Below are 12,808 nucleotides of genomic sequence, written 5' to 3'. Positions count from 1 at the left end.
CATCACCACTTCCACTGAAACCTCAGTGATGTCCACGGCAGCCCATCTCATTGCTGCTGACGTCATTATTCATTCTACTAGATTCTTCAAATCTACATCTGTCCATGTCATACGAACTTGAACTCAAGACTTTGAGATTTTGGATGCTTGAATTGAGGATTCACTTGCATGAGTGCACTTTACTTGAGTAAATGGCTTTTGAAAATTGTTATGATAGTATGTTACATTTACACAAGTAAGTTCTTTGAAAATTACTTCCTGTAGTTGGAGGTGAGAGGATGGAAATTAACTAATGGGCAACTTAACTTTAGGTTTACCATTTCTACATGTGGATAGTCTGCATAGAGCAGCAGTTACTACACTAAATAACTTGCAGGACAGACTGGATGGACCATTTGTGTCTTTATCTACCAACATTTACTATGTTAGACTTGTGACCAATCAGTGCCAATCTATTGGGATGATACTTTTTATGGAGAACAATTATTATAAATAGATAACTGCTATTTATAAGTGTTCATATTTATGTTTTTAATTGTGCTTGCGTGCATGTGAATATTTATATGTGAAATTGTATGGGGTTTATTTGTATGTGTTTACTTATTGCTTTTTTGTTCATTTGATTTGCAGCTTTTGGGTGCTGAAAGCTCTGTTCTCCGGGAGGCACTAATTCACAAAAAAATCATAGCAAAAGGGGAAGAGGTGAGAATGAAGAAAGCACATGGATGAAATTCAGTTTCATCACATTCCAGGCAGAATCTGAGTTTACAAAGATAAACTTTTGCACATAAGTTAAACCCCAGATATTCAGTGGCATGGTCATTCCACATGCCACTGAATATATGTGGATAAATCAAAGTTATTCTGATAACTTTAGGACTGCCTTATGGCATCACTGGCTTACCTAGATAACTCTTAATATCTGAGTTATCCGGGTAAGTTTGGTCTGCTCTGGAACGTTCCCACTTTATCTAGATAAGTTGGAGCCATTCACAATGGCGGCAAATTTAAAAACTGTAATTTGTCCAGCTAAGTTCCTAATTTAGCTGGACAAACTGTCTGAATTATAGATCTTTGTGTGTCCTCTCAAGTCATATGACTGCTGTCTTGTGTTGAGTGAGCTGGGCATGGAACAGCTTGTGCCCTGTTGGAATACAGCATTATCCTGTTTTGGTGATGACAATAGGAAGAATCATTATGAAAGCCATTTCCAAGGGTAAAACAATGTTATTTTAACCTGCAGAAAAGGGCTTTTTGAAAATTGCCTACCCTGTGTGTGGGATAACGCAAGCGCGTAATGCCACTGCATGTCTTACTTTACCTGCGGTGAAGAAGAGGCAGTCCTGGGAGGGGCTTGCACTTACATGCACACCTCCGAAATTTCAAGAGTCAGCACATAACTCTGGAAAATTAGCCGCACAAAATAGGAGATGTGGTTTTCCTGAGATTACTTTTAAAGTGAAGCAACATGGGTACTTCAACTTTGAAAGCAGAAGCAAAGACTGAGTGAAAAGTACACGCAGACTTTGTACAAAGGCGGGCAATTAGAAGTTTACCCCTAAGTAAATTATGCTAAGCAGTGAGCAGTAGTTGACGCTGTTTTGCAGATTAGACATTACTAATGACTTGTATTGGTCGCTTATGGTGTAGCCTGCTGAAAATATGAGATTGAAAAGGTCAGCTGTCTCCAGGAAGTGACATTTTCTTTCCTTTTTTGTTTCTTTTTGTAGCTCAACAGCCCCTTGAATCTAGAGCAGGCAGCCTATGCACGTGATGCTCTGGCAAAGGCAATTTATGGGCGTACGTTCTCTTGGTTAGTGAGCAAAATTAACAGATCTCTCATTTACAAGGTAAAAATGTCTCCTGGAATTACTCTTTAAAGTACTAAGGGAAGACGGGGAGAAGAGGGTACAGGACTGATGCTTTTGAATCTTATTTGAGATGTATCACGATGGGTTTTTGGACTTTATAACCCACATCTCATTTTTGATGATGCTTGTTTCAGGAGGGGGAGCACCCTGGTTGGGGAAGAGCCTCTGTCATAGGACTTCTTGACATCTATGGCTTTGAAGTATTTCAGCACAACAGGTTAGCATTCATTAAATCACAGGATATTTATTAGTTTTAACACTGGAAAGAGAGACAGTGTGTCTTCCAAATTACCTAGGGTATAGAATGGTGATGTCTTCAGTACTGATCTCCTTAAGTGTTAAATTGCCTGCACTGCCATTCTCTGATGATACAAAATTATTCAGAGTAATTAAATCACAGGCAGATTGTGATAAATTGAAGGAGGACCTTGTAGGACTGGCAGATTGGGCATCTAAATGGCAGATGAAATTTAATGTGGACAAGTGCAAGGGAAAAATAACCCTTGCTGTAGTTACACAATGTTAGGTTCCATTTTAGGAGTTTCTACCCAGGAAAAAGATCCAGGCATCATAGTGGATAATACTTTGAAATCGTCGGTTCAGTGTGCTGCAGCAGTCAAAAAAGCAAACAGAATGTTAGGAATTATTAGGAAGGGAATGGTGAATAAACAGAAAATGTCATAATGCCTCTATCGCTCCATGGTGAGACTGCACCTTGAGTACTGTGTACAATTCTGGTCACCGCTTCTCAAAAAAGATATAGTTACACTGGAGAAGGTACAGAAAAGGGTGACCAAAATGATGAACAGCTCCCCTATGAGGAAAGGCTAAAGAGGTTAGGGCTGTTCAGCTTGGAGAAGAGATGGCTGAGGGGGGATATGATAGAGGTCTTTAAAATCATGAGAGGTCTAGAATGGGTAGATGTGAATCAGTTATTTAATCTTTTGGATAATAGAAGGACTAGGGGACACTTTTCACTCAACACACAATTAAGCTCTGGAATCTGTTGCCTAAGGATGTGGTTAGTGCAGTTAGTGCAGCTGGATTTAAAAAAGGTTTGGATAGGTTCTTGGAGGAGAAGTCCATTACCTGCTATTAATCAAGTTGACTTAGGGAATGGCCTCTGCTATTATTGGTATCAGTAGCATGGGATCTTCTTAGAGTTTGGGGACTTGCCAGGTACTTGTGACCTGGATTGGCCACTGTTGGAAACAGGATGCTGGGCTCAATGAACCCTTGGTCTGACCCAGTTTGGCACTTTCTTATGTTCTGACATCTGTAATCCTCATTATATATCTGTATGTATTTCTCTGTGTCTGCCCCCACCATATACACTGCAGCATCTATCACCTTCTACTATATGCTCTCATCATGTGTCCTGAGCAGATTTCTGTTCCACCACTTGCCCGCCCAAGCATATTTCAGCCATTAGTTGTAGTAATGGTGCTGAGGTCCTACATTTAGTTTCTTGCACCTTGGTTTTTTTTTTTTATTTCCACTTGTTCCAGTTTAGACAAATATAATTTCTTAATGTTTCCTCCTTCACTTTTCCCATTGGAAGCTCACATACAGATGAACAAACTTGGAAGACTTTGCACTCTTGTAAAGTCCTATTTATATTTTGATATATATTTGGAAAGCATTTGAGTTTTCAACCTCTGACTGCTGAAAATAACCACATTTCTATCTGAATCTAACTGGATAGGTTTTTGGCTGGGAATTTATCTAAATCTTAGCCGAGAAAAATGCCTGGTTAAGATTTAAAACAGCAATTTGGGCAGCTGGGGTTGCCTGGTTAAATTTAACTACTTAGCACTGAAAATCAACACTAACCATCTAAGTTATGAGCCTGCCACTGGAGCTGCCCGTTTCTTGCCTGGTTAAATTTCTCTCTTTTAAATTTAGGTAAGTTTAGTTGGTCAGTGGGGGATAATTTTTAAAAACAGAAGTTTAGCTAGCTAACTCCCTGAAGTAAAGTACCGGTAGTTAAATTTTTTGAAAGTTGATCCTCCTATGATTGTAAATTGCTATTTTATCTCGCTTCCCTTTCTGTGAAGTGATATTTTGCTTGTGTGATTGATTTTTCTTTGTTTATTTTCTCTCTGTATGCAGTTTTGAACAGTTTTGCATTAATTATTGCAATGAAAAACTTCAACAGCTCTTCATAGAGCTCACACTTAAATCAGAGCAAGAGGAATACGAGTCTGAGGGCATTGCGGTAAGAATATGTGTGTTCACACCATTTAAATGTCTAGCCTCATGAAATGAGAGTTCTGACTGGCCTTACCATGTCAAGAGAACCTGACTCCTCGCTCTCTATTCCTCCTTACTATCCTAATCATTTTTTACAATTCCACTTCCAGCAACTCTGTGGTTTCCTGAGATAAGAGTTGGGAGTGGGAGGGGAGCAGTATCATTAGTTACTCTCAGATCATACTTTATTCCTCCCTTTCATACCCAGCTCTTCTGTTATGCTGGGAGCAGGGGAAAGAAGAGCAATCTGAGTGTGTCCTCTAATCGGGGATTCATGAGAAAAGGAGCAGCCTATGTTGCAACTACATGAGTTGATGTGTGATAGATTTTTTTTCTGTTGCAAAGTACCATAATACAATATTAACCACAGAGCCATAGCAGAGTTTTGCTCTTTCTTGTGTCTTTGCACAGAAATAAAGGTTAACAAATTAAAGCATAAGAACGTAAGATATGCCATACAGGGTCAGATCAAGGGTCCGTCAAGCCCAGTATCCTGTTTCCAACAGTGGCCAATCCAAGTCACAAGTACCTGGCAAGTACCCAAGCATTAAACAGATCTCAAGCTACTATTGCTTATTAATTAATAGCAGTTTATGGATTTTTCCTCTAGGAACTTACCCAAACCTTTTTTAAACCCAGTTACACTAACTGTCCTTCCCTGTACGTACCAGGATCAGTCCAGGACACCTGGGTTGTGACTCCACACCAGTAGATGGAGACAGACTAAAACTTGTGGGCGGAGCCATATATGCCCCTGTGCCAGTCACAGCCCCTCAGTCTTACTCTGTCTCCAGTAGGTGGTGCAGGTCCGGTCACAGCTCCTCCCTGCCCTGATTCTGGTACTCCGTCAGGGTTGGTTTTTCTTTTGGTTTAGGCCAGTTTAGGCTTTAGTGTCTTTTAATTGGAATTTTTGCCAAATTGTCGCTGACGTCCGTCTGCCCTACCTCCCGGGGGGGTTGAGAGGTCCTGAGGGGACTACCCCCCCCCCCCCCCCCGGTTGAGGCCGCTGCTAGGGTCGAGGACCCGGCTTCTCTAAGTAGCAGCGTCAGGGGTGACACCGGGGAGCCCGGTTCACTCACCCCTGCTGGACTAGGGCTCCAGGACCGCGGACAGCGACAGGCGTTTTGTTGTAAAAAAAAAAAAAAAAAAAGTTGTCTTTTGTTTGTGCCGGCTCTCTGTTTCTTGCGTCGCTGCTCTCGGAGGGGCACCGCTCACAGGGGGGAGGCTGTTCGCGCGATTTTTATTAATTTTTGATTTTCCTTTGACTGCCGTCTTCGCGCCGTTTCGCCGGCATGCCTCGCGGCTCCGCTTGCCGGGCCTGCGGCTCGGCGCACGCGCGTCTCTCGCGCGACGGCCTATGCGCTTCCGGTATCCCGGCGTTGAAGGGTCGTCCGGGGGCGTCTCGGGGGGGCTCGAGTACGGCCCGCGCGACCGCCGCCGAGCGGGGGGGCGCGATGGAGAGGTCCCAGGATTGTTTCCCGCTCAGCGCAGGAGTGGCGGCCATTTTAACCACGGGCCGCGTAATGGCGCGGGAAGCGGCAGGGCCTGCGGCCTTGCCTCCCGCGCTGTCTCCTCAGCGGCCTTGCCTCCCGCGCTGTCTCCTCAGCGGGGCCCGGCGGGGGGGAGTCCCTCGGGGGACCCGGGGTCCCAGAGGAGCCCAGCTGAGGCTGATTCTGTTTCCAGCTCGTTTTCTAGGATTTTGCGCTTTTGCTGCGCTAAGTCCTGAGGTGTTAGAAAGGTAAGAGCAAGCGCGGCCGGAGGGAGTCCCGCAGGGCTCCACCGCCGAAGAGCCCCAACAGACCCTCGGGGATTACGGATGTGCCCCCGAGTGCTTCAGGGGGAAACGGCCTCCGCGTGGCGTCCCACAGGAGGCGGACCCGGATTCCTCCATGGGGGCGGACACTGCTTCCCCTGGAGAGCCCCTACAGGGGCCGATGAGGTGGCAGGGGACGGATCCGCTCCATCCGGAGCAGGAAAGGCATCACAAGCAGCGGAGGAAGACGATCCCAGGGTGGTCCGGCTTTTCCGCAGGGAGGGACTGCCTCCCCTAGTTCCGGCCATCCTCCAGAAATTGGGAATAGAAGCACCTCCGGTAGCAGTTCGGCAGGAGGCGAATATGGATCAGGTCCTGTTAGGCCTCATGGGCCCTGCAGTGGTTTTTCCGTTTCATTTTTCTTCCACGGACAGAATGGGACACCCCGGAATTGGGTCTGAAGGTCAGCAAAGCCATGGACAAGCTTTACCCGCTCCCGGAGGAGGCGCTGGACCTTCTTAAGCTCCCCAAGGTGGATTTGGCGGTCTCTGCGGTAACAAAAAGATCCACTATTCCAGTCACAGGTGCGACAGCCCTCAGAGATCTTCAGGACACGAAGCTGGAAGTGCAACTTAAGAAGATTTTCGAGGTGTCCGCGCTGGGTATTCGAGCCGCCATCCGTACGAATTTCGCTATGAGAGCTAGCTTGCGCTGGGCCCAAGTTCTCCAGGCCAATGCGGATTTTCTGCTGGCGAGGCAGCGCAGGCGGATAGGTTGGAAGCAGCAATACCATATGGCGCAGATGCGCTCCTCCATCTGCTGCGCACTTCGGCGAGATCCATGGTGCTGCTGTTTCGGCGCAGACTCCTGTGGCTACGCAACTGGGCGGCAGACGGCTCCTCCAAGGCTCACCTCGGGGCGCTACCGTTCAAAGGCAAGTTGCTGTCTGCCAAGGAGTTAGATGACTTGATGGTTTCCCTGGGGGAAAACAGGGCTTTCGGCTGCCCGAGGATAGATCCAGGGCGCGGTCTCTTTTTCAGCTAGGTCCCGCTTTCGGGGTCCCAGGAAGTCGCGTCCTCAATGGTCGTCTGGGCACGCATATAGGTCTGCTTCCTCCCGTACTCCGCAGTGGCAGCAGCAGTCCTTTCGGGGAAAGCGCTTCGGGAGGCACGGAGGCCCCCTGGCGATACGGGGCCCAAGTCGTCACAATGAAGAGTGGTCGGCCCATCTCCCGCCGCAGCCCCAGCACTCCGTTGCCAACGTCGGGGCGTGGTTGATGTCTTCTCGGGAGATGGGCCGGTGTAACGTCGGACCAGTGGGTCCTCAGCATAATATTATACGGCTACGCGTTAGATTTTGCTCGCACTCCAGCGGACAAGTTCCTTGTCTCGCCCTGCAAGGCCCCGAGAAGAGGGCGGCGGTGCTAGGCACCATTCGACGCTTAGAAGCATTGGGAGCCATTTCCCCCGTCCTGGTCAGCCAACACGGCAGGGGCTGTTACTCCATTTACTTCTTCGTCCCAAAGAAAGGCGGCTCGTCCAGACCAATCCTGGATCTCAAAGGGTTAAACCGATACCTGCGCGTTCCTCACTTCAAAATGGAGGCAATTCGGTCGGTCATCGCCGCGGTAGGACCGGCGAGTTCCTGGCCTCCCTGGATCTCACGGAGGCGTATCTTCACATAGGCGTTCAGCCGGCGTGCCAACGCTTCCTCAGGTTCTGCATTCTAGGACGGCTTTACCAGTTCCGGGCGCTCCCGTTTGGGCTCGCAACGGCTCCTTGTACATTCACGAAGGTGATGGTAGTGGTGGCAGCGCAGTTGCGCCGGGAAGGTCTCCTGGTCCATCCTTATCTGAACGATTGGCTGATTCAGGCGAAGTCCGGGAATCAGTGTCGAATGGCAGTGGACAGGGTTCTCCATCTCCTGCAGTCCCTAGGATGGGTGGTCAACTTCTGCAAAAGTCATCTGGCACCCACGCGGACCTCTGAATATCTAGAAGCGGGGTTCGACACGAAGCAAGGGTTCGACACGGAGCAAGGCACGGTGTTCCTGTCACGCGACTGGGTATGCCAACTGCTATCTCAGGTACAGCGTTTACTGTCGCTCCGTCGACCGCGGGTCTGCGACTACCTTACGGTCCTCGGATCTATGGCTTCCACGCTGACGCTGGTCCCCTGGGCGTTCGCTCACCTGCGACCATTACAGTCTTCTTTACTGGCCCGCTGGAAGCCGGGCTCGGAGGACTTCCACCTTCCGCTTCCTCTAGCGGGTCACGCGAGGTCCAGCCTGCTTTTGTGGCTGGATCCCAGTCATCTGTTTTCTGGAGTCTCCCTTCCGGCACTCGACTGGACAGTGGTAACCACGGATGCCAGCCTCTCTGGTTGGGGAGCGGTCTGCCTACGGAGTTCGGTCCAAGGCCAATGATCGGTGTCGCAAACCCAAGGGTCTATCAATCGCCTAGAGACCAGAGCGGTCCGTCTGGCCTTACAACACTTCCTTCCGTTGCTGCGGGGAAGGGCAGTCCGGGTGTTGTTGGACAATGCGACCACCGTGGCTTACATCAACCGCCAGGGCGGAATGAGGAACCCCCAGGTGGTGGAGGAGGCTCAACGCTTGATGGCCTGGTCGGAGCTGCATCTCAGCAACATAGCAGCATCTCACATTGCGGGAGTCGACAACGTTCAGGCGGATTTCTCAGCCGTCATCGTCTAGATCCCGGAGAGTGGGAGCTGGGGGACGAAGCGTTCCTTCTCATTTGCGAAACGAGGGGTGTGCCCCACCTGGATCTGATGGCCACATGGCACAATGCGAAGGCTCCGCGATTTTACAGCTGACGTCGAGAACGGGGGGCAGAAGGCGTCGATGCGTTGGTGCTTCCCTGGCCGACGGACGTGTGGCTCTACGTGTTTCCCCGTGGCCGGTGATCGGCAAGATTCTGCGGCGCATAGAGTTGCACCCGGCCAAGGTGCTCTTGGTGGCACCGGAGTGGCCGCGCCGGCCGTGGTTCGCAGACCTCGTCCAGTTGGCGGTAATGGCGCCCCTTCGGCTCCAAGGTATGGCGGGCCTACTCCGCCAGGGCCCCGTCTGTTTGGATCACTTCTGTCTCGCGGCATGATTTTTGAGAGGAGGCGCCTGAAGACTAACGGTTACTCGGATGCGGTGGTGGCTACGTTGCTGCGTTCCAGGAAGCAGTCGACGTTTCTGGCTTATGTCCGTGTCTGGGTGGTCCTTGAGGAAAGGGCGAGGTAAGGTCCGTGGTGCGTCCTTGGCGCTTCACCCGGATGTTTCTCGTTTTCTTCGGGGGGCTATACGGCTCCCTTGTCCGGCTTGGAACCTCAATTGGGTTCTCTCCACTCTCTGTGCGGCACCGTTTGAGCCCTTGCAACGCGTAACGCTTAAGGATCGCACTTTAAAAACGGCGTTCTTGGTGGCGATTGCCTCGGCGCGGCGTGTCTCCGGGCTACAGGCCCTGTCCTGTAGGGAGTTTTGCTTGCGTATTTCAGATTCCGGTGTTTCTCTGCGGACGGTTCCTTCCTTTCTTCCGAAAGTTGTGTCGTCTTTTCATGTGAATCAATCGGTGGAGCTGCCCGCTTTCGCGGGTGGGGCGACCCCCGTTCCAGAAGCAAGGGACTTACGGAAGCTAGACATGCGGAGATCCCTCCTTTGGTATCTGGAGGTCACTAATCCGTTTCGGATCACGGGTCATCTGTTTGTCCTGTTCTCTGGTCCAAGGAAAGGGGCCGCAGCGTCTCGCACTACGATCGCCCGTTGGCTCAGGGAGGCCATTGGTTCGGCCTCCTTGATGCGTGGAAAGCCACTTCCTGTGGGCCAGAGGGCTCACTCGACTCGATCTCAAGCAATGTCTTGGGCAGAAGCTTCGCAGGTGTCGCCTCAAGGGCTTTGCGGGGCAGCTACCTGGAAGTCGTTGCATACCTTTATCAGGCATTACAGGTTGGATGTCAGGGCTACAGATCCCGGGTGTTTTGAAGAGAGGGTACTCCGAGCGGGACTCTCTGCTTCCCACCCTCAGTAGGTTTGCTCTGGTACATCCCAGGTGTCCTGGACTGATCCTGGTACGTACAGGGAAAGGAAAATTAGTTTCTTACCTGATAATTTTCGTTCCTGTAGTACCAAGGATCAGTCCAGGATCCCGCCCGCAGTGCTGCGCTGAAGTAATGGAGAGTCCGCTCATTGTTCTAACTTACTCTGTTCCGCTTGTTCGCTCTCTCGGTTGGGGAGTCTGTTTCCAGAAGGGGTGTTCTTCCCCGTTTTGTGTGTGGTTACTAGCTAGTTTGGTTCTCTGGTTATGTTCTACTTTGACATTCCGTATGACTGAGGGGCTGTGACTGGCACAGGGGCATATATGGCTCCGCCCACAAGTTTTAGTCTGTCTCCATCTACTGGTGCGGAGTCACAACCCAGGTGTCCTGGACTGATCCTTGGTACTACAGGAACGAAAATTATCAGGTAAGAAACTAATTTTCCTTAACCAACTCCTCTGGCAATGAATTCCAGAGCTTAACTATGCACTGAGTAAAAAAGAATTTTCTCTGATTTATTTTAAATGAGCTTCTTGCTAACTTCATGGAGAGCTCCCAAGGCCTTCTATTATTACCTGAGAGTAAATAACTGATTTACATTAGCCTGTTCAAGTCCTTTCATAAATTTGTAGACCTATATCATATCCCCACTCGGCCGTCTCTTCTCCAAGCTGAACAGATGATGTGAAAGCTATAACTGATACAGATTTTTTGTTTGTATTTGTTCACCTTTATTTCTCTGCATTTAAGTGGACCAGCATGGCAGGTACACTACTTTGTTTGGTGTGCTGTGACAGCTGCAGGGATAGCAGGAACAGTTTGTGGTGTTGCTACTTAATTCTTAAAAACAAACAAACAATGATTTGATTTCTGTTTACATGTTTGTTACACAGTGGGAACCAGTCCAGTATTTCAACAATAAAATTATCTGTGATTTGGTGGAAGAGAAACACAAAGGCATAATTTCGGTTTTAGTAAGTATATAACCATGTGGTTTCTTATCTTTAACTCTGAGGAGAAGCAATCTGAGCATTAGCTAGGTCCATGCTCTGTAAAAGGTGCCAGCCGGGGGGTGGCTAGGGACATGTGAGGAGCAGCAGTCTGTTATCCGGGTCTGTGCTCTGTAGTTGGTGGTACACGTGAGGAGCAGCAGTCTGTGTGTTACCTGGGTCTGTGCTCTGTAGCTGGTGGTACATGTGAGAAGCAGCAGTCTGTGTGTTACCCGGGTCTGTGCTCTGTAGCTGGTGGTACACGTGAGGATCAGCAATCTGTGTGTTACCCGGGTCTGTGCTCTGTAGCTGGTGGTACACGTGAGGAGCAGCAGTCTGTGTGTTACCCGGGTCTGTGTTCTGTAGCTGGTGGTACATGTGAGAAGCAGCAGTCTGTGTGTTACCCGGGTCTGTGCTCGGTAGCTGGTGGTACACGTGAGGATCAGCAGTCTGTGTGTTACCCGGGTCTGTGCTCTGTAGCTGGTGGTACACGTGAGGAGCAGCAGTCTGTGTGTTACCCGGGTCTGTGTTCTGTAGCTGGTGGTACATGTGAGGAGCAGCAGTCTGTGTGTTACCCGGGTCTGAGCTCTGTAGCTGGTGGTACACGTGAGGAGCAGCAGTCTGTGTGTTACCCGGGTCTGTGCTCTGTAGCTGGTGGTACACGTGAGGAGCAGCAGTCTGTGTGTTACCCGGGTCTGTGCTCTGTAGCTGGTGGTACACGTGAGGATCAGCAATCTGTGTGTTACCCGGGTCTGTGCTCTGTAGCTGGTGGTACACGTGAGGAGCAGCAGTCTGTGTGTTACCCGGGTCTGAGCTCTGTAGCTGGTGGTACACGTGAGGAGCAGCAGTCTGTGTGTTACCCGGGTCTGTGCTCTGTAGCTGGTGGTACACGTGAGGAGCAGCCGTTTGGGGTTTTGACATGTGATGTGTTTTTTTCCACAGGATGAAGAGTGTCTGCGTCCTGGAGATGCTACAGATATGACATTTTTGGAAAAGTTGGAGGAAACTGTGAAAAATCATCCTCACTTTCTCACGTAAATGTTGAAAAATAATTGATCTTAAGGAATAAGATTTAAGCTGAAAATGAGTTTATGGAGGGAAACATAAGGGTGCAGAATGGGAAGGGAAGCTGATGAGACATGAGGTCTATTGAATAGATTTTCTTTACAAAAATAATATTTTAAAAAATCCTTATTTGACTACCATTGTAGACCAACTTTTACTGCCAGTTTTTATTTCAAAATAAGTATTTGACATTTTAAACAAACTCGCTGCTCCATGCTACTTAGCTTCTTCTCCCCATACGAAGATAGCAGGGTTCCTCTTTCCTTTATACCAGCCTACAAATATGGCTCAGGGATTCTTTTCTCTACACCATATTCACAAAGAATAGCCAGTTCCTGTTCAGGAGTCTCCTATGCTTTCACTCCCTGATGAAGGGTACATTTATAAGTGTCACTATGGTAAGTAATAGGACTTTTTTCATATATTCTGTCTTCCAGAACAATGTGGACAAGAATAACTTTACTGGTTGGGACTGGAAAGCACCTGATGGTCATGATGCAGATTATGTTTTTCCTTTGCTTATATATGGTTTTCTCCATGGACAAGCAGGATGAACAGTCCCATATATGGGTGATTGTCATTGTACTGCATCATATATGGAGAGCGTCAACTCTTTTTGGCTAGAAGCTTAGAAAGCTCTGCACATCTGCAGTGGGCATGGCAACATATATGGAGATTTCAGCACAATGGCTAGAAGCTTAGAAGATTTTGCACATCTGTAATAGGCACTTCACCAAACAGTATTTGAAGCCCCCCTTCAGTCTTTTTTCTTCTGCAGAATGGATAGCAGTATTCAGCAGCAGCTCCTAACTTTACACAATTTCCTTATGTTTTGTC

At 48.7% G+C, this 12,808-nt stretch overlaps 1 protein-coding gene across 3 annotated transcripts in view; it reads left to right on the top strand.

Annotated features, from left to right (window-relative positions):
• Positions 1-12,808, top strand: part of MYO1C (myosin IC) — a 256,955-nt gene that overhangs the window by 151,832 nt on the left and 92,315 nt on the right. For all 3 annotated transcript variants that reach the window (XM_029614574.1, XM_029614576.1, XM_029614575.1), the window contains exons 9-14: positions 631-702; positions 1,731-1,850; positions 2,006-2,088; positions 3,984-4,089; positions 10,811-10,891; positions 11,849-11,940. In XM_029614574.1, coding sequence (XP_029470434.1) covers positions 631-702; positions 1,731-1,850; positions 2,006-2,088; positions 3,984-4,089; positions 10,811-10,891; positions 11,849-11,940 — 554 coding nt within the window. The remainder of the gene's footprint in view (positions 1-630; positions 703-1,730; positions 1,851-2,005; positions 2,089-3,983; positions 4,090-10,810; positions 10,892-11,848; positions 11,941-12,808) is intronic.

Source organism: Rhinatrema bivittatum, chromosome 8 (assembly GCF_901001135.1).
Source record: "Rhinatrema bivittatum chromosome 8, aRhiBiv1.1, whole genome shotgun sequence".
Classification (NCBI taxonomy): domain Eukaryota; kingdom Metazoa; phylum Chordata; class Amphibia; order Gymnophiona; family Rhinatrematidae; genus Rhinatrema; species Rhinatrema bivittatum.
Note: the sequence above shows the minus strand (reverse complement) of the source record. Positions and strands in the feature narration are given on the sequence as shown.